A 24219-nucleotide genomic window follows, 5' to 3' on the forward strand; every position below is an offset into this window, starting at 1 on the left:
ATAAACACGGAGATTTTAAATGTTTAAACTATGCTATATATACCTGGTATCCGGTGATACTGTACCCTTTCTCAACTTTCTGCAATCTTGTCGAATCCATACTGTGCCTGAGACCGTCTGAGTCTGCCTCCTGATTACAGATGAGTGGTGTTTGAGTGGAACTGTTGGCCAAGTTCAAATTCTAGCTGTTTTGGCTGGTGTTAGATCCGTTCGTCGAACTACAACACTTTGATTAAAATTCGGCTGTTCGAGTTTCCGTTCGAGAACGTTTCGTTAAGCAAAAGCGTATCTTTTTTTCACATTAATAATGGTTTTCAATGATAATAGACAGTTTTAGGGCATAGTAGCGGTGTCTGGTAGCCAGCGGTGTAGTACACCTGTGAAGGAGCTACACCGTGTGTGTTTCTAATAATGTTTTACTGCATGTTGTCCTGAAAATCCTTTTGGGCCTAGTAACTGTGTCTGCTACTCAGAAGAGGAGCCCACCCGTGAACCGAGCTATGCCGCCTGATTATGAAAGAACCAGTTTTTGACTGCATTTACACCACTTAATACTTTGGTCCTAGTAATTGTGTATGCTACTCAGCAGAGTTGGCCACCTGTGAACCAAGCTATGCCGCCTGTTTATGTAAGAACTGTGTGCTACTCAGCAGAGGAGCCCAGCTGTTAAGCAAGCTACAGCACCTGTGGTTTGGACACTTAATTTTTTCACATTCTTTCTGGAATGCCGTTTAGGTCTAATTCCGGAATTACGGTTGACCTGCACCTTCTGGGAAATGCTTGTTCGCGGGGAAGAATTGTAATCCCAGATCCCCATCACTAACGGGGTTCAGCGTGTTATCCGCACCTGTAAGCGATACACGCTGGTCCTTTCATTGTAGCACGCCTGCAGCCCCGGACATGTAAGGGCATGACAGACCTGTTATTGACCAGAGCCTCGCGTGTCCCTCTATTAAGCTGGACGCGGACCGCGGGGGCATGCCTGAGTCTCGTTCGTTAACGGAATTAAGCTTGCAATCTGTGCAGCTATTTTGTGGATGGCATGGTTGAGGTTGCCCGTGTTGAGTCCAATTAAGCTGCAGGCTCCAATCCTGGTGGTGCCCTTCTGGACATTCCTTTAAGGTTCAGCTTTGCAACCATACTGCCCCTGGAAACCAAACACTTTTCCTGACAGTGACATTCTGGTCAAAGAGCGCGATGACATCACGTCTGTACCCCCTCTGCCTAAACAGTCCAAGTGCAGAGAGGTGGAAGATGGGGACGACGAGGAGTCCAGAGTACAGGGATTCTCTAGCGAGGAGACTTATTTAATTGTTTTAAAGGTTGGGAGCAATTTTTGGGGAGCACGATACTCTGGAGAATGATATCTGGGGCCCACCATACACTGGAGCATTCCAAAGGTGGACATCAGTCAATGGAGCAGCATTTATAGGGCCCATTATACACTGGAGCATTAGAAATGGGTCCCATTATATTTGGAGCATTATGTGGGCCCATAAGACAGTGGAGCTTCATCCATGGGGACCAACATATACTGTAGCATTTTGTGGAGCTCATCATATACTGTATCGAACATTATATGGGACCAATGATTCTGTATGGAGAAATATATGGGCCTCATTACTCTGTATAACGCACTATGCGGTGGTCATAATACTGTATGGAGGAATATACTGTCTGTTTTTGGAGCTATTGGAGAATTTAAAATGGATATCAGTCATGTGATGTAAGAATTGAAGTATTTTTCATTGTACTGTACCGCTATTTCTCTGCCGCATCAAAGGATCATGAATTGTGTCATGTGTTAAAGGAGACCAGTGACACTCTTTGGCCCTGGGCCCATGAAAATCTGGAGCCAGCACTACCCCCCCACAACTTTAGCCAAATAACCCCCAGTTTTCAATGCCTAACTATTATTATAAAGTAAATTAAGGTTGCCAAGCTTAAGGAATAAGAATTTATGTTTTTGGCATTAAAATGGGCACTGTAGGTGTGTTTCCTGTCCTCCATTCCCTGCCGACTTTTCTTCCCCATTGACTTGCATTGGGTTTCGTGTTTCAGTCGGCCTTCGACTTTTCACGATAATTGGCCGATTTCGTTCGACCGACTTTTGCGAAAGTCGGGTTTCGTGAAACCCGACTCGACCCGAAAAAAGGCAAAGTCGCTCATCTCTAGTGGTTAGTGGTTGGGTGAAGCCATTTATTTTCAAACTGCTGTATTTTCTCTTTTCAAATCCTAATGACAACCCAAAACATCCAAATGACCCTGATCAAAAGTTCACACACCCTGGTGATTTTGGCCTGATAACATGCACAGAAGTTGACACAAATGGATTTGAATGGATACTAAAGGAAACATCCTCACCTGTGACCTGTTTGCTTGTAATCAGTGTGTGTGCATAAAAGCTGAGTGAGTTTCTGGGATCCAGACAGAGTCTTGCATCTTTCAGCCAGCCACTGACGTTTCTGGATTGTGAGTCATGGGGAAAGCAGAAGAATTGTCAACGGATTTACGTGAAAAGGTAGTTGAACTGTATAAAACAGGAAAGGGATACAAAAAGAAATCCAAGGAATTGATAATTCTGGCAGCAGCGTTCAAATTGTGATTAACAAATGGAAAATCAGGGGCTCTGTAAAAACAAAACCATGGTCAGGTAGACCAATAAAAATTTAGTCCACAACTGCCAGGAAAATTGTTTGGGATGCAAAGAAAAAAAGCAAAAATAGCATCAGCTGAAATACTGGACTAAATGGGCTGCATGGTCGAGTCGCCAGAAGAAAGCCATTACTGTACAAATGCCACAAAGTATCTCGCCTACAATATGCAAAACAGCACAGAGACAATCCTCAAAACTTCTTTAACAAGGTAATTTGGAGTGATGGGATCAAAATTGAACTTTTTGGTCACAACCATAAACATTATGTTTGAAGAGAGGTCAGCAAGGCCTATGATTGTCATGGTCCAGTCCGGAGTTCATTTTCTGCTGTCTTCACTCCGGACTGGTCATGCGGGAGTTAATCTCCTCAGCCTCGTTCTGGAGCTAGCTGGGCTATTTCAGTCTCTCACAGCCTGCTGACCAGTGTTAGTGATAGCTCAAGCTTCCAATTTAGAGCCTCTGACCCTTGTACCTTGGTGATCCTCCTGCCTCTGACTGATATTCACGTGTATGACCCGGACTGATTTCTGACCTCGTCTCTTGGTATTCGTCTCTGCTGTTACGTTCCCTCTGTGGCATCTGACTCCCCAGCTTGTACCCCGACCACGTATTTTGTCTCACGTTTTGGACCCCGTGCTCATGTTCTGGCTTTCTGACTCTCGGCTTGGTATTTTGACTATGTGTATTGCTGCTCCTTCTGGTACGTCTGCTCCTGCTAGTTTCTGACTCGGTTCGTCTGACTATTCTCTCTCGTTACTTGTGGCACCTGTGCTGTTGCTCAGGGTTGCTGCTCTTAGTGTGTAACCTCTCTTCCCTCACCAGCTCCCCCTGGTGGAGGTTTCACTACAATGATGAAAGGAACACCATTCCTACTTTAAAGCATGGCCGAAGATCTCTGATGTTTTGGGGATGTGTGAAGCTGCAAAGGTACAGGAAACTTAGTCAAAGTTGAAGGAAAGATGAATGCAGCACGTTATCAGCAAATACTGGAGGAAAATTTGCAATCAACCCAAAAGCTGTGCATGTGACATACATGGATGTTCCAACATGACAACGATCCAAAACACAAGGCCAAGTCGACCTGTCATTGGCTACCGCAGAACAAAGTGAAGATTCTGGAGTGGACATCTCAGTCTCCTGACCTCAATATCATTGAGCCACTCTGGGGAGATCTCAAGCGCGCAATTCATACTAGACAGCCCAGGAATTTACAGAAACTGGAGGCTTTTTGCCAAGAAGAGTGAGCAGCTTTACCATCTGAGAAAATGAAGAAACTCAACCACAACTATGACAAAAGACTTCAAGCTGTCATTGATGTTAGAGGGGGCAATACACGGTATTAAGAAATGGGGTATGTAAACTTTTGATCAGGGTCATTTGGATGTTTTGGGTTGTCATTATGATTTAAAAAGAGAAAACACAGTTGTTTGACAATAAATAGCTTCACCCAACCGCTAACCATGAGGGGAGAAAAGGTTTTGATGTTATCATTCATATTCTCTGAGAAAAGGCCAAGAAAATCAAAAATTCTGCCAGGCTATCTACACTTTTGAGCACAACTGTATATCTGCCCCCTTCTGGGTACATTGTATTCTCTGTGTCATACAGTGGTTATAAAAAGTCTACTCACTCCTCTTATGTGAAATTCCTCTTTCTCTTCAGTTTCTTGTTTTGATGCAAAATTGACAGATTTTTGCAACTGTTCATAGTTACCTCCACATTCACTAAAGCCCCAGTTCCAGCTGCTGAAAAACAGCCACAATTCTGCCTCCACCACGCCTCACTATGGGGGATAGTGATCTTCTAGGGATGCATGCTGTTGGGTTTGTACGTTTTGGAATTATGGCCAAAAAGTTCCCCCTTGGTCAGATCTGACATAACATGTTTTCCACATGCTTTTGGCAGACTTGTTGGAGGTTTTGGCAAAATATTGCAGGGTTTGAATGTTTGTCTTTGTAAGAAAAGGCTTCTGTCTTGCCATCTGACCCCTCAGGACATACATAGGATGAATTTGGGAGATTGTTGTCATTACTAATGCCTTGGAAATATTTTTATACCATTCTCTTGATTGACAGCTTTTGACAGTGAGGTTTTTTTTTGCTGTGCTGTCAGCTACTTACAAGCCAAGACTTTTGCTGAAAAATGCAACCAAGAAAATGTCAGTAAAATCCTCCTAGAACAGCAGAGCTTTCTATTGGGTTAATCAGAATCGCTGTAAATGATGGCGGCTGTGCACTGACAACTATGTAACAAAGGGTAATTGTGATGGCTGATTATGAACACAACCAAATTCCCAATTATTAGACAGTGTTCAGACTTATGCAACCATAATATTTTGCTTTGCTATTTTTATTTTGTCCTCCAAAATTATTTCAGTTTGTTTCTCAATGGATTTGTACAGATTATGGGCGACATTAAAGGTAGAAAAAGTTCTGAAATTATTCTTCTTGTTAGGATTTTTTTTACATAACAGAAACCTGATATTTTAACAGAGGCATGTAGACTTTTTATATCCATTCTATATCTGCCTCTCCTACATACCTTGCATGTTGCATGTGTTATATCTGTCCCTACTGGGCCCACTTCTTCCAGTTACATTGTAACTTCCATAGTATAAACACACTTACAATGTATATTGAATTGCAGTGCAGATATGGTGTTTTTATGTGATGAGAAGCAATTTATGTGAATATTACTTTATATATTCCTGCTGAATTTGTTACAGTTTGTTAATCAGCTATTTGTGTTTCTTCCAGTTCCTCCAGAAACTCCTGTGTTTAAGGACTATGTAGCCGGAAGTTCAGTCACCTGGGTCTATGGGGTAGAGTATCCTGTCACCTGTAGTGCCCACAATGCCAAACCTGCAGCTACCTTGACCATCATCAAGAGTGCGTAAGAGAACAAGAGTGGTTTGGCAATCTTATCAAAAGGTAGACTTGATTGAGTAACATCCTAATAAGTCATTGATGTGGTTACATGCAGGTGGAGTGGAAGTTTCAGGATCATCCAGTGATGAACCTGGATCTATCGACAAACTGGAAAACACTGAGTCAACAGCAATGTGAGTGGGAACAACAACTATCAGCTTTTAATGAAGAGCCTTCATGACAGACATCTTTTGATCAAATAAATATTTTTGGGGTTCATGTGCTGGGCCATACTTAAAACCATTTTAAAAGGTAAAATATTGCTACTTCTGCAGTTGCCACCACCTGCAGGTGGCACCCCATAATGTTCTCCTTCTTTATGTCCATTGGTAGAAGAGAGGGAAATTTGGCAACATTATGGTGTTTATGAAGATGGGTAACCTGCATTGGGTGTTACCACTCTTATCAATGGGAAATAGGCTTGTTTTATGGACCCCATAATAGCTGTATAGGATAGTGAAATGCGAAAAGCATTCATACCACAGAGAGCACCGCAATGGGCACCACAAGTACCCCATTGATATCGTCTAACATTACTAGATCATAAATTGTAAACTTATTTTAGATGCTGTCAATTCGTGGCATGACTCATATGAATATATATCAACAATATACTTGAAATGGGCTATTTTTATTGATGATCAAGTCAGAGCAAGTCAAAGTCTATTTACACATTGTATATAAAAACCTTTACAATTTTTTCTACTCACAGAGTCATCCCACAAAGTGCAGATAATGGAAAGCTACTGGTTTGCTCTGCACTAAATCCGGCTCTTCAGACACTACTGACCGTGAGCTTCACCATGAATGTGCTGTGTGAGATAATGCTATTCTGTACAAACCATTCACATCTCAGTTACCATAAATGTACATTTTTTTATTATATTTGTAGCACGTTTCTCTATAAAAGATAAGCAAGATGACAAAATGTGCTGACTAAAATTATACGGGTGGCACCATTTATCTTGGAGGATACAATTTGACTATATGAGAAAAATCCGAATTATAACAGTGTCCTCCAAACTGTAGTAGAAAGGTTAGACAACCCAAATATATATGTGGTATTAAAAAAAAAAGCCCAAAGAAAACAGTAATGTCCGGAAGTATCTGTATTCTTGGAGAACCTGGGAAGGGGGTCTTCATACTCAACTTTCTCGTTTCCCATAATAGTCCCCCCTGACATCCCAGTCATTCAAAGTAATAAAGGATCATCTGTTAAGTCTGAGGAACCTTTGGAATTGACTTGTACATCTCATAGTGGAAATCCTTTGGCAACTCTTCAGTGGTTAGAGGTGAGTTTTCTGAGGGTCAATGTCATCATTTCAGCTAATAGAGATAGGTCACTATTTCGGATAGTCCTTTTTTTCAAAGGGTTTCCTAATTTTAAGACAATGACAGTATATCTTGCTGGGACCTTCAGTGATCAGCTGTATTCTCATCTGTGGTGGAGGTAGTGTTCTATTTCCCTGCAGTAACACCACAGGACAAGTTAAAGAGTAATTAAACTTTTTGTAAACTATTGATCAGCATTTACAAAGTTATAAAACTTTTTAACTAAAGTGCTTATTTAAGTGCCTCTTTTACAAGCTGCTTAGAACTGCTGCTCTACCACACGACCATTATTTACAAATGCTCAACCTGCCTTTACTTCTCCTCTAGAATGAAAAAGTAGTGTATAACCGCTGGAAGACAGACAGTAATAAAAGACTTTCTAAAAGTGTCCTAACAATGACTATCAAGCCAGAGCATAATCAGGCCGTTATAAGCTGCGAAGCCCTCAATCACGTGACACAGGCGGTCCTCCGAGATAGCATCACTCTTACAGTCCTCTGTAAGTAACTCATTTAAGTTTCAACTTAGACCACATACTAAAAATAATGTAATATAATCTAGTCTAAAGTGATATATTATGATAAAAAGGGACAAATTTGGAGATATTTCTTTCCAGTCTGTTTGGAGCTCAATACATCTTGTTATTTGCAATACTGCTTTTCACCACTGCTGGTCCCAGATGTTTTGCATAGTAACTACAACAATAGCGCCCCCACTAGTCTCTCATTCATACAGAACAATATAAATGTCTGAACTAATGCTTTTTTTGGGGGGGAGACATTGCAGGGATTCTGCAACATTTTATATTTAAAGTAACCAAATTTGTTTTCATCTAGTTCTTCCCACCAAAGTAACGATTCTGGGATCATTCAGAGGTCCGGAGAATACGTCTCTATCGTTCTCTTGTTTCACAACATCGAGTAATCCCCCCGTGCACATTCGCTGGTGGCTGGGGGCCGCAGAGCTTGAGAATACTATAGTCACTGTATCTGATGTGAGTAATAACTTCTCATTATCTCTCTCTTATCTATCTATTAGGAATGAGCAGACCAGTGGAAGTTCGGTTTCTGGTACCCGACCTGAACTTTATTCCAAAGTTTGGTTCGGGTACCAAAACCAGAACCCAAACCCAATTGAAAACATTGGGGACCCAAACTTTTGATCTGGAAAATATTCTCTCTTTTCGGAACTCCGAACATTGGTAGAAATCCATGTTCGGCGATTACCACCGGACACGGTACCAACCCCAAATTTTTACGTTCAGGTTCGCTCATCTCTACTATCTCTTTATCTATGATTCTATTTCCAGGCAGATCATGGAGGGAAGATCACAATGTCAAATATGACCACAGTGGTCCAGAGGCAGCATAACGGCATGTCGCTGACCTGCGAGGCTTTTAATGAGGCTCTTCTCTACACCAAGTCGAATAGCGTCCAGCTCAGCGTAAACTGTGAGTCGTATATTCCGAGGGAGTACGGAAAACTCTGCCTCATTCTGTCTGATGAGAAACATTACTCTTAGGGAAAGTTTTTCATCAAAATACATTATTACAAAAATCTGATTAATTCATCAAGACTGGATGGAAAATGTAAAGTTTAGGCAAAGGGAAGTTTTATTTGCCCCTTGTTCCTGTGCTGACAGCAGATATAGGAAGGACGGGGCAGATGGCGGCTTTCAAAAGAAGTTATTCCCCAGCACTTCCATTAGCTTTAGTAATCAGATTTTCCAAGCATTCCATGAGGTGAATAGTTATAAAGAGAGGAGATCCTACGACTGAATGTAGGGAACCAGCACCTCCGCAGGGATAGTGAATGCATGACATTGTTCCTATAGCAATCAGTGGGCTGTTTGTGTAATGCCCAAATATGGTTGGGTCCTCCAGTAACGATGCTTTGGAAAAGAATAAATATCATTTTTTATATTTAATTGGCACAGAAAAGTGAAAGTTTCATTGCAGATCACTGCTGCCGGTGATATCTTGGGATGCGTTTGTACCAGGATATCGGTGATGAAGACACTACAACCATTATGGAGTCATTGGCATGGTTCTTAAGGGGTTAATGTTGTTTTCAGACCCTCCTCAGAAGATCTGGATTGAGGCTCCTCCGTTGGACACTCGTTTTCGGACTGGGACACATGTGAAGATAACCTGTCTCACCAGTGGTGGTCACCCGCCACCTCAGCTCGTTTGGCTCAAGGTACAAAAAATAAAAAATAAAATAGATTTTTTTTGGCAGAAATGATCGAAAACGTTTTAATTGTCAAATACTCAGGAGAGGACACCGGTGCAAGAGGGAACAACGATAACTGCGGGGAAGATTGTGTCTAGAGAGATCACTGTCAAAACCGTGCCGAATGACAACCAGGCAACATACCGGTGCAATGCCAACAATGGAGGGAAGACCATACTGACTGCCACCACCAAGCTGCACGTACAGTGTGAGTGATGGGCGAGTATGAGGTCCTTTTATTTACTGGCATTGAGAACCACATGAAAATAGGAAGATATCATAAGTGTGAAATGCCAATGGATGGGAAATAGGGACCATGGGAATTGGAACATTGAGACATAGGAGAGGAGGAGAACACCATTTTTTTGAATGCTTGGTTGGATTTTTCACCAAGGTCTTCAGGTCTTGGGTTCCTTTTCTTCTTGTTTAGTTCCTCCGATTGATGTTAAAATTACCAGCCCACCCAAAGATTATAAACGTGGAAGCACAGTCAGTCTGGTGTGCAAAACCGGAAGCAGTAATCCAGAGGCAACCATATCCTGGATCATGGATGGAGTCATGTGAGTAGTAAGCTTGATATCATATACTGTATGTACTGTATGAGCCCATCACCCAACAGACCACCGATATGGCCAATCATCTGATCCTTGTATATCAACAAGAGGAACTGAATCAGGGGTCAATTATGTACAGTCTAACATAGAAACCCCCCCATAGTTGGATGTTCAGTTTTGGAGTAAGTTGGTTGAGTGGTTAGTAAGTTAGATGTTGGGTGACTACGGCGTTAGTTTGTGTGCTTGGATTGTTGAGTGGTGGATTGAAGATTTCATTGGTGGGTTGAATGGTCAGTTGGTCAGTTTCTTAGGTGATATGTAGGCTGTGTGGTTGGTCAGTTAATTGGTTTGGTGGTCAGTTGATTTGAAGATAGATTGGTTGGGTGACTGTAGACTGCTAGGTAGGTGCTTAGTTGGCACAGTAAGTCTGGTTAATTAGATGGCGCATCAGATGGATCCCCTTATAAAAAAACATTTTTATTCAATATGTGTTAAAACATGGGACAAACGCACAAAAAAGATTGTCTAGAAATTATGTGATGTAGAATTTTGCCAGATACATAATTTTATAGGGCTAAATTGTCCCTACCTAAAATCCTATTGATAAATCTTGCCCAACAGTGGCGGTTGGCACCCTATTAGTAATAACGCATAGTGGCGCCCCTGCTCCTTCACGGCTATCCGTAATAAGCTCGTAATATGTAATTCTATAGTGCATCCACCCAACTGACCAAAAACCTAAATGACTATCCAGTCTATTCCACCCCAAAACCATCCACTTTGGCAACCAAACACCGACATACCTTCCAACAACCAACCAAACATGCAGCCAACCATACAACCAACATATTTCCTAAGCAACTAACCAATGGACCAGCCTACCAATCAAACACAAAACCCAAGCAACCAAATAACAAACTGACCAATCAAATACCAAACCAAGAAGCCAACAAGCCAAGTGATCAATCTGCCAACTGACCACATAACCAACCAAAACATCATATGATCTAACTACTCAATCAAGCAATCAACTGACGTTTCTCTTTATCAGTTTGAGTGGAAAAGATCTGGGGATAATCAATGTAGAATTTGGTGGAAAGTCGACCTCCAGCAGCGTCACTATAAAAGTATCCTCAGCAGAAAATGGAAAACGTGTCTCCTGCGAAGCCTACAGCAAAACCTTAAGTGAGACCGTCAGCACCTTCTACAAGCTCAATGTCCTGTGTGAGTACCACCAGTCGTGTCTACACTTCTCATGAGATTGTTGACTTGTTTAAGGGCTAACCCTTTCAGTTGCACCATAATTGAGATTAATTACCACCCCATGACTTTGTTCTCCTTTCTCATTCTCATGCTGGCCATAGAGGGACCAACCTTTAGGGTCTTAGATCCATGACCAGACTCAAATATGAAGAAATCTGAGCTGGAGATATCTTACTGACCAACCATAAATGATGGTCAAGTCATATAGGATAATCTGTGATATCTATCAGCTACATACATGTGAAAATGGAGGTCAAGACACAATAAATGATGGTCAACTCAGATTGGCCAACGATGTCTGAAGACTCCATCATTTGCTGTAGATGGAGAATATTCTGAAAGTTAACTTGTGTTTTAGTTCCTCCAGAATTCTCTGATGAGCAGCCAAAGATGGTCCAAGCCGTGGAACACGGTGCAGCCCTCATCCCATTATACATCCGGGCTAACCCTACTGCCGTCAATGTCACCTGGAGTCTACGGGGACAAGTACTGAACCGAGGTGAGAGGGTATGAAGGGCGGCCATGGAATCCTGAAGCAATCAACTGTAGTTTGTCGTGGAAGTGGGGGGACAGCAGCAGAGGCGTATCTAGGGGGGCCAGCCAAGGCATGTGCCCTGGGTGGAGTCGGCAGGGGGCGCAGTTGGGTCGCCTAATGCCGTGGTCCGGGTCCGCAGTGACTCTCCCAGTGGCTGCATTCTGCCGCCCCTCGGACTGGGAGTCAGCCGTTCTGTGTCGGCTGTCAAGCGGTAGTCACTGAGGCTGCGCAGACACCCCGCCTGACCCGCGGTGAACTGACAGTGTGGGAAATTGTTCAGAAACTTTCCCACGCTAACGAGTTCATCTCCGATCAGGCGGGGAGGCTGCGCAGGCAGCTTTTCCTTCATTCCTCTGTGGTTTACAGCCGGGCCAGTCGCATTAGCACCGCTCCCAGTTGTAAACTATTTAACCCCTTGAGATGGATTGCAGCGTGGGACTTGACTGTATGGCGGACAGGTATGGGATATTGTTGCTTTATTATTTTGGCTTTTTTTATAGGAGAACGATGGCTTCGATTGTATTGGGAGTTAAATAAAGACAAAAAAGTGTGTTTTTTTTATTTCATTAAAAGTCTTTATTCTTAATGGATGTGTGTTTTTTTAACCCTTTCAGACTAGTGGATTAGTAATGGATAGGTGTCTTATTGACACCTCTCCATTATTAACCAGGCTTAATGTCACCTTACAATAGCAAGGTGACATTAACCCCTTATTACCCCATATGCCACCCGCTACAGGGCAACGGGAAGAGAGAGGGTAAGTGCCAGAATTGGTGCATCTTACAGATGCGCCTTTTCTGGGGTGGCTGGGGGCAGATATTTTTTAGCCAGTGGGGCCCAATAACAATGGTTCCTCTCTAGGCTATTCATTTCTGCCCTCAGTCACTGGCTTGCCCTCTCTGGTGGAGAAAATTGCGCTGGAGCCCATGAAAGTTTTTTCCGTGAATTAATCCTTTACTTTAACACCTACAGCTCCAAAATTTTACACACACACACACACACACACACACACACACACACACACACACACACACACACACACACAGCTAACATGATTAGTGAGGGACATATATCCTGTCGGGTTCTGTAATGATTTTACAGAAGCCGACAATTGAATTATCGGCTATTCTGCTATCAATATCTCTATTAAATATATATATATATATATAAATATATATACCTTACTATGTGTATACATGTATTCTATCTATTCTAGTTTAACATGTCAGTGTGATTTTACAGTATAGTGCACTGAATTGCCGGCTTTTCTAAAGGACACCGGTGTGTATTTCTTTGAAAGCACACGCATGGTCCATATGTAATTGGTTTTTTTCTCGCACCCATAGACTTGCATTGGCGAGTCTCGGGTGTAATACGGTGCAAATCACAGCATGCTTCAATTTCACCTGCACGTATAATACAGGCGAGAAAAAAAATGGGAGCTGCCCCATTGATTAACATTGGTCTGAGTGCTATGCGATTTTTCTTTTTATCGCATAGCACTCGTCCGTATTTCTCTGCAGGGGAAATGAAGTATTACAGCCCTTGATTTCATTCATTTACGTAAGTAGCACCTATTTTGAGGTAATCTGTTTTCCCCTTGTCTGTCCTTTTTCTCTGTCCTAGGCTTGTTTTTTGTAGTCTAGATGTTTTCCGTGCAATTCATTATTAGCTGCTTTTTAAAAAGTTGCACATTTTTTGGTGCCGATGTCTTCCAGTCCTCCCTTCTCGGAGTGATTTTTTTTAATGTAAATGTTAAGAGCTCATGCAACTTTTTGCTCTAGAAAGACATAAAAAAGCATAGGGTAAAAAAAAATCCAGTTTGAATTGCGCATCAACCAAGTAGCAACATTTTGAAGAATTTGGCACAAAATAACCCGGAAACAAATACTGATGCAGAATCGGCCTCCTGCATGCGCAATCCAGGGACATTTTGTAAACTTTTTTTTAACCCATTCGTGATCAACTAGGCTCCCTGTATATGTCTGCTTGTACTATAGGTGCGCTGGGAACACAATCTGTGTATTCACTGCATTTTCATCTAAAAGTGCACACAGAGTACCAAAATGTAAGAGCTGGTGCCATCTATTCTATATACAGAGTCTCAGCTACTATTTGTAAGACATAAATCAATTACTGTCCAATGCTCATGAATTTATAAGGAACCCTTTACATCTTTGATGCGCGAGTTTCGGAGATTTTTACCTATCCTTGGTATCATAGGCAGCTGAAGCTGCCGAGTCAGACAAATCCATCCCGTGAAGTTACTGCTGACAATCCGCAAACAACGAAAGTCATGAAAAAATACAAAATCATGTTTAATGATGCGCATATGGCGCTGCAAAGGTTACGTCAGCTTTCTACAAATATACATATGCTGCAGCATTAGGTTACCATAGCCGTGTGATGCATTATTCAGCGCACCTTAAACTCCTTTTAATAAAACATGGCCTCCCACTTCATAGCCCGGAGGAGTCAGTTCCTAGCCTGCACCTTACACACAAGGCAATTATCCATGCAGCACCAATTCTTTACTATGGAAGGTACAACAGTGACATCTAGGGGCCACACTGCAGTATTACACCTCCCTGCACAAATCCATAAGTACACTATAATGCTTCTCTACTATAACTTAAAAACACATAATGTACAGCTACGTTTTTTTCCTCTTTCCTATGGTCCTGGTCTCTTTTTTTTTTTTGCAGAAAGAGCTCATAGACACCATCTGAAAGGAGCCGGCTCTCTAGAGATTTGGAATGTAAGTCGAGCCGACTCTGGGGTATACAGCGTAACCTGTGAGAACAAAGAGGGGAAGAACAGCACTGTGGTGCAGCTGGATGTTCACTGTAAGACTCCACATACAAATTTAACACATTTTTAGATTATAATATTACTTTTTGTGCCGATTATAATTGTTCTCTGTTATCAGCCGATATCTTTCCAAGGGTTTACTGGACTGATAATCCGCCGTGCACCGGAAAATATACATTAAATAACAATGTAACATTAAATATGTCTAATTCTGGGAAAGTTTTGAAATTTGTAAGTGACAGGATGGGAAGGATGGGATGTGAGTTTGATTGACAGCTCAAAATATAGCATCTCAAAACAAGCAAAAAATCAATATTCCTCAAATTAATTATCCAGAGGCTTCTAAACAAAAACTAATTCTTAAAAATCCTTTATTGTCAAATCTTTAAAAAATGAGAAAAAATCTCAAAAAGGCACAAAAACCACTGATCAATATTTCAAAAAAATCCAGCTTAAATCCATGATGTGATACCACGTCAGGCAGGGGTATATACCCTAATTTGACCCTATAGGGCCCTATAATTCTTCGCTGCCTGACAGCGGAGGTTGGCACCCTCTTGGAATGCAAATGGCGCCCCCGCTCCACGGCGGCTGTCCCTACTCACCCTATTAAGTTCTATATCTAGAATATACCAGATTGTGGAACAGACAAATGGCTGAGTTCAAAAAACCATACTCAGAAAACTCATGCCAAAACCACCAATAGGATGCAAAAAAAGGGGTGAAATACAGTAGCTGGAATAATCATTATTTTATGGGATCATAGTGCATAGGGAGACAAATTACACTATACTATCGGTCCCTAATTATGGATAGCCCTACCTAGCAGCGGAGCTGTTTCACCCTAAGTTGTTCTGGTGCCCCCGCTCCACGTGGACTATCCCTTACTGACCCTCCCTAATATTGAAGATTTCTATATGGGTACATATAGGGCCAAAAAAGCAATATTGAAAATTGCTGTCACAAAAATCCCCCCACATAAATCAAAAAATACGTCAAACAAAATCCCCTTAATGAGGGGTGGGTTAATAACATGTGCCAATAGTGGCCAATGATATCTATGGGAGATCAACCTTAACCTTTTAGATACCGGTTTCAACTAAGAACAACATTATTCTCCCATGAAAAGGAAACCATTAGCAATATAACCCATACCATTCATGTTCAATAGAATTGCACTATGCCCAAAAACAAAAACCAGCAAAAAGTCATATAGATGTAACTTAGCTCATCACTGATAAAGTATCGCCTCAACGCGTTTCCCTCCTAAGCTCGGAGTTCATCAGGAGGACCATGATGCCAATAAATGCTCCCACAGAGCATCCGATGTTGCGCCTGGTTGCAGGTGTCAATCAGAGTGTAGTGACTATTACCAATTTATAGTTACCTCGCCGCTTACTACAAATGATAGAGTGGAAGGTCATAATGTTATCACCTCCTACATGTCCCCCCTTTCAGTAGTACGCCTGCGCTGGATAGCTTAAATCCTAGAGGTATCTTATTCATGTTTCACTTCCTGTCAGGCAAACCCCCAGAGCTCTATTGTGCCTGCGTTTCTCAATCCAGCACGTCCCCCATCTACCACTGCCCATGTCCAGACTCTCCCAATACATCCGCATGGAGTCCATCCATCGTGAGCGTCCGGTATCCTCCCATCCGACGTATCACGCATGCCCAGTTTCTCAGTCAGGAGATGCGCATGTCCTGACCAAACTAGATGATCGGCCTATCGCGTCGATCCCCCTGGCGTCCTATGGACACTCATCCAGAGTGCGGCGCGCGTCCGGATTCGGCTGGGGGAGCTACCCCACTCTCTCGATAGCAATCCTGGGTGCGTGCTCCCATATCATAGCGCGCCCGCCCAGATTCTCAATCCATGGACGAGCGCACCATATCTTATTACCAGGATAGCCACCCTGGTCCTCCTTCATCCTCCAGGCACTTATTGGCATCATGGTCCTCCTGATGAACTCCGAGCTTAGGAGGGAAACGCGTTGAGGCGATACTTTATCAGTGATGAGCTAAGTTACATCTATATGACTTTTTGCTGGTTTTTGTTTTTGGGCATAGTGCAATTCTATTGAACATGAATGGTATGGGTTATATTGCTAATGGTTTCCTTTTCATGGGAGAATAATGTTGTTGTTAGTTGTTAGTTGAAACCGGTATCTAAAAGGTTAAGGTTGATCTCCCATAGATATCATTGGCCACTATTGGCACATGTTATTAACCCACCCCTCATTAAGGGGATTTTGTTTGACGTATTTTTTGATTTATGTGGGGGGATTTTTGTGACAGCAATTTTCAATATTGCTTTTTTGGCCCTATATGTGCCCATATAGAAATCTTCAATATTAGGGAGGGTCAGTAAGGGATAGTCCACGTGGAGCGGGGGCACCAGAACAACTTAGGGTGAAACAGCTCCGCTGCTAGGTAGGGCTATCCATAATTAGGGACCGATAGTATAGTGTAATTTGTCTCCCTATGCACTATGTTCCCATAAAATAATGATTATTCCAGCTACTGTATTTCACCCCTTTTTTTGCATCCTATTGGTGGTTTTGGCATGAGTTTTCTGAGTATGGTTTTTTGAACTCAGCCATTTGTCTGTTCCGCAATCTGGTATATTCTAGATATAGAACTTAATAGGGTGAGTAGAGACAGCCGCCGTGGAGCGGGGGCGCCATTTGCATTCCAAGAGGGTGCCAACCTCCGCTGTCAGGCAGCAAAGAATTATAGGGCCCTATAGGGTCAAATTAGGGTATATACCCCTGCCTGACGTGGTATCACATCATGGATTTAAGCTGGATTTTTTTGAAATATTGATCAGTGGTTTTTGTGCCTTTTTGAGATTTTTTTCTCATTTTTTAAAGATTTGACAATAAATGATTTTTAAGAATTAGTTTTTGTTTAGAAGCCTCAAAATATAGCCAACATCTCACCTGTGAACACCATTTGATGTCCTTTAGGTGACTTTAAAGTGTCTCTGCCCTTAATTAACATAATTAAATCATCTCTATAATCACAAAAGTTTATTTTTTATTTTATGTACCAAAAAAAAAAAAAAAAATGGAAACCATCAGCAAGCTGCTGTTGATGGATCTGGTAATAGTATTTTATGACTCTGGGCTAGATTATGTGCCTGATTATATTGGTAAACCCCATCTCATTGCTCCATTTAAAGTACCGTATTAGGTTTTTGGATGTTTATGCAATAATTGGAATAAAGTGAAAGATCAGTCAACAGCATCTTGTCTATGGTTTCCTTGCACTTTTTATGTCTTTTTTTAAAAAAAAGCAAATAAGATATATAAATGTAGGATATAGAGCCAGTGATGGCGGATCTATGTTTTTGTGTTCACCCACAGATTCTCCGACCATTCGCAGCCTCGTTGACCCAACAGAAGTGGATTTGGGAGGGAGAGCGGAGCTCATGTGCATTGCAGATGCAAATCCTGTTAGCGATGAAATGTTTCAGTGGAGATGGCTGGTATGGAGCTTCTCTGTGGCCTTTTTCTTGCATCTCTGGCAGACATCTCGTGTATCTGGGGAGGGGGATGACTGGTTTCTGAATGATGCAATGATGTCAGGGAAATAGTTGGGTCCAATCATCCCCATCAATATTCACATCCTTTCTAGAAAACACCGTCGATTGTCTAAACTCTGTGTCTAACATCATGTCCTCACTATATCTGAAACTGAACCTGTCAAAAACTGAACTCCTTGTGTTTCCTCCCGCTACTAATGTAACTATACCCGACATTGCCATTTCTGTGTGTGGTTCCACTATTACTCCCCAGCAACATGCCCGCTGTCTTGGGGTCATACTTGACTCTGAGCTTTCCTTTGCCCCCCACATACGATCACTGGCTCGCTCTTGTCATCTGCACCTCAAAAACATTTCTAGAATTCGACCTTTTCTTACTTTTGACTCTGCAAAAACTCTTACTGTTTCTCTTATTCATTCTTGTCTCGACTATTGTAACTCTCTTCTAATCGGCCTCCCTCTTACCAAACTCTCCCCTCTCCAATCTGTCTTGAATGCTGCAGCCAGGATCATATTCCTCACCAATCGTTACACTGATGCCTCTACCTTGTGCCAGTCATTACACTGGCTACCCATCCACTCCAGAATTCAGTATAAACTTATTACCCTCACCCACAAAGCACGCCATGACTCAGCACCACCTTACATCTCCTCCCTTGTTTCAGTATACCACCCTACCCGCGCCCTCCATTCTGCTGATGACCTGAAGTTAGCATCCTCAATAATCAGAACCTCCCACTCCCGTCTCCAAGACTTTACACGTGCTGCGCCAATTCTTTGGAATGCACTTCCCAGGTCAATACGATTAGTCCCCAATCCCCACAATTTTAAGCATGCCCTGAAAATGCATTTATTCAGACTGGCCTATCGCCTCAACACATTAACCTAATCTATCCCTGTGTGGCACAGCCAAAAGCTTTACCATAACCAGGCTCCCCTCATCATGTTCCCACATGCTTTAGTCATCCATTAGCCCTCTGTGTCTGTACTGTTACACACTTAACATTATGGCTGGTCCATAATACAGGGCAACTGTTACCACCCACCTTTCGTGTCTACCTCTTTCCTCATAGACTGTAGGCTTGTGAGCAGGGCCCTCATTCCTCTTGGTATCTGTTATGATCTATGTGATTATTGTTATGCTGTAATGTCTATTGTCTGTACAAATCCCCTCCGAAATGTAAAGTGCTGCGGAATATGTCGGCGCTATAGAAATAAAATTTATTATTATTATTACATCCTGCTTTTTTCTCACTAACAGGGCGATGAGGAGAGAGATTTGTCCGAATTGGAAAGACAAGTTGATGGCATGACCGGGCGACTCATTATCAATGATGCCAAGAGGACAGACGCTGGGCGTTACGAGTGCACTGTGGATAATGGGATTCCTCCAGTTGTCAAGGCTGATGCCCGTCTGATTGTGCGCTGTGAGTGGCATTTAACTTAAAATTTCTAGTGTCAAAACACTTAAAGGGATTTAAAAGCTTAATTTTTTTGCAATATTTTTGATTTAAAGGGGACTCATCACTTTCCACAAATACATGCGATTTTTACCTGGTGTAAACGCTGCTGTTCTTCTGAATCTGATGCTGTTCTTCTTTTGTCTCTGCGCCTCACCGTTCATAAGTTATAGCTCTTTCTATATAAATCTGGTCTTGTTAGAAAAGGGGGCTTGGCCATCAAGAAGCTACAGAGAAGAGCTGAAGACCACACCCCCTGGGATAAAAGACTACATTTATAGGCAGGGAAGAGGGGACCATATCTCAGGAACAGAGAGGCGCAGGAAAAAAAGAAAAACATCGCCGGATTCAGGATAACAGGGGAATTTACGTCAGATAAAGAAATGACATATTTAAAGCAAGCAACAAGTACCCTTTAAGAGGATATTATCGATTTAATTTTAAAATATAAATTTTATACTTTTTGCAATTTTTTTCTTGCTATAAAAACACTAATTCTAAAATTATTTATTATTTTATTTTCTTCTTTTCCCGGGGAGAAGCACCTGTAATCCTCATTGGCTATAGGGTGCCTGTGGGTCAGACGGGCCAACTATAAAATCTGAGGACCCCCCTCTGTTAACCCCTGTGCTCCACCATGACATTGTATGCTGATTTTTATTTTCTTCAGTTAAACCAGAGATAGAGAAAGGCGTTCACCTGAGCAAAATGGCAGTTCCAGGAGATGGGAAAACCTCGACGGGGCTTGAATGTAAAGCCGAGGGCATCCCGAATGTGGCCTTTAGCTGGGCAAAAAACGGCATCACCCTAGACTTTAGAAACCCCAGGTATATCAGGATGAGCAATGCTAAATTTCTCGCCAGTATTTTTGTTTCTGAATTAAAGCCACTTTTTCAATGTTTCATTGATCCCCCAATTTTTGGATGTGACGTCTGTACTACGAGGAGGGACTTTTAGGTTGCCAGGTCCTCCATGTACTATCGCTTTTTTTTAGATATTCTGTGAAGACATCACACGAGCTCTGGATTCACAAAAGCACGCTGATCATCGCCAATGTCAGTGCGGTGCATGATTACGCCATCTTCACCTGCACGGCCACCAATGCTTTGGGAGTGGACAGCTTCTCGATCCAACTTGTCAGCACAAGTAAGACAGTCTAGAGATGTCATCAATTCTAATGCCCAATCTAAGGCAGCGGAAATAATAATAAAAAAAATTACATGTGATCGTGGGATCATTGCAAAAATTCAAAGTGATAGAATTTTTTCCACTTTCAACAGTCGAATTCATATTTTTGCAGGACTCACATGTGACTCCATAAAGGCTTAGCCTCAGTTTTCTGTAGCTGTCAGACTGACAAATCTTATTCTCATTGCGACCACCAGGTGGCAACTATTACTAACCCAAATGCTCTTTGCGCTATAGGTCGCCCCGATCCTCCCACCGATCTGAAGATCCTAAGTTTCACTCATAACTCAGTGACCTTGGGATGGAAAGAGGGATTTGATGGAGGAGTGGAGCAACAATTTCGCGTCAGGTTAGTGGGCTTTTTACTTTTAAACAAGGTGAATAAAATCTCAAAATCTTCCGTATAATAGTCTTTGGAGCGGTGGTCTCAAATCCGTGTCTCTCCAGCTGTTGCAAACTACAACTCCTAACATGGTTTGATATTGCTGTGCCTAATAGTTTTAATAATAATAATAATAATAATAATCTTTATTTTTATATAGCGCTAACATATTCCGCAGCGCTTTACAGTTTGCACACATTTTCATCACTGTCCCCGATGGGGCTCACAATCTAAATTCCCTATCAGTATGTCTTTTGTTTTCACGGGTTATACTCCGCCTAGTGGTCAGATAATCATAGAATCATAGAATCATAGAATCGTAGAGTTGGAAGGGACCTCCTGGGCCATCTGGTCCAACCCCCTGCTCAAAGCAGGATTCGCTAAATCATCCCAGTCAGATGTCTGTCCAGCCTCTGTTTGAAGACTTCCATTGAAGGAGAACTCACCACTTCTCGTGGCAGCCTGTTCCACTCATTGATCACTCTAACTGTCAAAAAGTTTTTTCTAATATCTAATCTGTGTCTCTTCCCATTCAGTTTCATCCCATTGCTTCTAGTCTTTCCTTGTGCAAATGAGAATAAAGTTGATCCTTCTACAATGTGACAGCCCTTTAGATATTTGTAGACAGCTATTAAGTCTCCTCTCAGTCTTCTCTTTTGCAAACTAAACATTCCCAAATCCTGCAACCTTTCCTCATAAGACAGGGTTTGCAGACCGGTCACCATTCTGGTCGCTCTTTTCTGAACTTGCTCCAGTTTGTTGATGTCTTTTTTAAAATGTGGTGCCCAAAACTGGACACAATATTCCAGATGAGGTCTGACCAAAGAGGAGTAGAGGGAAATAATGACTTCACGTGATCTAGACTGTATGCTTCTGTTAATACATCCTAGAATTGCATTTGCCTTTTTTGCTGCTGCATCACACTGTTGACTCATATTCAGTCTGTGATCTATTAGTATACCCAAGTCTTTTTCACATGTGCTGTCACTTAGCCCTATTCCTCCCATTCTATATATGCTTTTTTCATTTTTATTGCCCAGATGTAGTACTTTGCATTTCTCCCTGTTAAAAACCATTCTGTTAGTTGCTGCCCACTTCTCCAGTTTATTTAAATCTTTTTGAATCCTCTCTCTCTCTTCTCTAGTATTAGCTATCCCTCCTAGCTTTGTGTCATCAGCAAATTTAATCAGTTTACCCTCAATTCCTTCATCTAAATCGTTGATAAAGATGTTGAACAATACAGGGCCCAGGACAGAGCCCTGTGGTACCCCACTTGAGACATTCTTCCAACTGGATGTACAGCCATTTACGACCACTCTTTGGGTCCGATCACTAAGCCAGTTATGAATCCACCTAACAGTTGCCTTGTCCATTCCATACTTAGTCATTTTTTCAATAAGGATTGTATGAGAGACTTTGTCAAATGCTTTGCTGAAGTCAAGATATACTATATCTACAGCATTTCCTTGATCCACCCAATCAGTGATACCGTCATAGAAGGAAATTAAGTTAGTCTGACATGACTTATTAGTTAGAAACCCATGCTGACTCTGTTTAATCACTTCATTCTTATCCAGGTATTGACATACATGTTGTTTAATAATTTGTTCAAAGATCTTTCCTGGTATAGAAAAGAAGATAATGTATTACGCCTCCAATTTACAGGTATCGGATGAGCGGCGCCGATAGTTACATGTATGTTGATGTCTTCCCACCCCAGTCCACCGTCTTCACTATAGTTGGACTCAAAGGCAGCATGATGTATAACTTCTCTGTGAACGCCGTCAACAAGCTGGGAGACAGCAACTATGCAGATGATGGAGCTGTACTCACCATCACCACAGAAGGTAGTCACTGTCCACATTTTTGTATCAAGCTACATAACTCACACCCTGTACCAGGAATAGCACAGTTATTCAAACCTCGATAAATGATTATTTTTGGATAGTACTTGCGCAAACTTTTTATTTAAAGGGTTATTTTCAGCATGATAAATGGATATTGTTGGAAAGTGCTTGTACAAATGTATCCTTAAAGTGGTTTTTCCCAAATTGGAAGATGGCTATTTTTGAATAGTGCTTGCACAAACAAGCACTTTTGCAATTTATTGCTTATTAAAATCTTCCTCCGTTCTTGAGATACAAAGATTTTTCTTTTGTTTACAGCTCGTTGCCTAGGAGACCAACCTACAATGGCAACTCACTGTAAAGAAAAGAAAAGTGTTAATATCTCAAGAATGGCTGAAAATTTTAATAAACAAAAAATTGCAAAACTGCTTGTTTTTACAAGCCCTATCCAACAACACCCTGATATAAAATGGAAATAACCCCTTTAAAAATAACCTCGCTCAACCTTATATTGATTTTTTAGTGGACACTGATGTGAAGAGCCCTGAACCCACACAACTGGGTCCTCCAGCTCCAGAGACCGGTGAGTAATCCAACCTGGACTTAATTGTGGGTGGAGTCATGGAGAAACAAGTTGCTACAACTTTAATGAAAAAATAGACTTTATGAAGAATAAATTAGGAAAAACATTCACTATTTATACATTTGTTTGCTCCCAATCAGATCATTTCCTATGGGCCCCGTATATGTTTGCTGCCATCGGTGCAGGAGGGGCACTTTTCCTCTTATCTAATGCAGGAATTGTGTTCTGCCTAGTTAGAAAATTCAGGAGAAAACGAAAGGAAGGTAAAAAAAAGTTAATTTTGGAAACTGTCAGCAAGCAGGCTACAAGATCTTGACTGATCTCTATAACAGGAGATGATCTGCACTATGGATAGGTCATCAATATGCTTATACTGAACAACCCCTTTAAGGAGTAATTGAGTCCCAGCCCTATGGAAGGAGAATCCCCAATGTTCAAATTTCTATATAAATGCATTTAATAGTAATAATAGATCAGTCATCAGCAACTTGTTGACAGTTTCCATGCAGTGAAAACCACAAATTAATCACTAGAATTATCACAAAAGTTGATTTTGCATTTGCTCATTCACAGGAGAAGTGCTGAAGAAAGATGAAAGGTAAGAGAAAAACTGGAAGTGGTGAAAGCTTCTGTATACAGTTAGGTTTGTATCTGAAAAAGTGACCTGCAATTCCGTTCACTGCCACAGGGTGGCACTGCTTCTGAGAAAAAAACAACAACCTTTTTATCTAAACCTATTCAATACCTTTATATCGACCTGTCTGTGTTCCCTGCAGCTCAACCCATGGAGCCCTCAATGAGTACGGAGATGGAGAATTGATCAACACCCAAGCAAAGAAGACATTACTGATCGACAGTGGCTCTGAGACTGGCAGCAGTGCTTATCAGGTGAGGAGGAAACG

At 41.7% G+C, this 24219-nt stretch overlaps 1 protein-coding gene across 2 annotated transcripts in view; it reads left to right on the forward strand.

Annotated features, from left to right (window-relative positions):
* The window catches only part of NPHS1 (NPHS1 adhesion molecule, nephrin), a 56531-nt gene that overhangs the window by 21921 nt on the left and 10391 nt on the right, over positions 1-24219 (forward strand). For both annotated transcript variants that reach the window (XM_073570458.1, XM_073570457.1), the window contains 23 exons: positions 5413-5544; positions 5639-5717; positions 6296-6399; positions 6754-6875; positions 7243-7414; positions 7752-7909; positions 8225-8366; positions 8990-9114; positions 9190-9355; positions 9578-9707; positions 10753-10925; positions 11323-11463; positions 14205-14345; positions 17679-17800; positions 19119-19284; positions 19988-20144; positions 20312-20463; positions 20743-20854; positions 22553-22734; positions 23258-23317; positions 23458-23580; positions 23891-23915; positions 24094-24205. In XM_073570458.1, the coding sequence (XP_073426559.1) occupies positions 5413-5544; positions 5639-5717; positions 6296-6399; positions 6754-6875; positions 7243-7414; positions 7752-7909; positions 8225-8366; positions 8990-9114; positions 9190-9355; positions 9578-9707; positions 10753-10925; positions 11323-11463; positions 14205-14345; positions 17679-17800; positions 19119-19284; positions 19988-20144; positions 20312-20463; positions 20743-20854; positions 22553-22734; positions 23258-23317; positions 23458-23580; positions 23891-23915; positions 24094-24205 (2996 nt within the window). The remainder of the gene's footprint in view (positions 1-5412; positions 5545-5638; positions 5718-6295; positions 6400-6753; positions 6876-7242; positions 7415-7751; positions 7910-8224; positions 8367-8989; positions 9115-9189; positions 9356-9577; positions 9708-10752; positions 10926-11322; positions 11464-14204; positions 14346-17678; positions 17801-19118; positions 19285-19987; positions 20145-20311; positions 20464-20742; positions 20855-22552; positions 22735-23257; positions 23318-23457; positions 23581-23890; positions 23916-24093; positions 24206-24219) is intronic.

Source organism: Dendrobates tinctorius, unplaced genomic scaffold, assembly GCF_039654945.1.
Source record: "Dendrobates tinctorius isolate UK_male_01 unplaced genomic scaffold, ASM3965494v1 ptg000028l, whole genome shotgun sequence".
NCBI classification, from domain to species: Eukaryota; Metazoa; Chordata; class Amphibia; order Anura; family Dendrobatidae; genus Dendrobates; species Dendrobates tinctorius.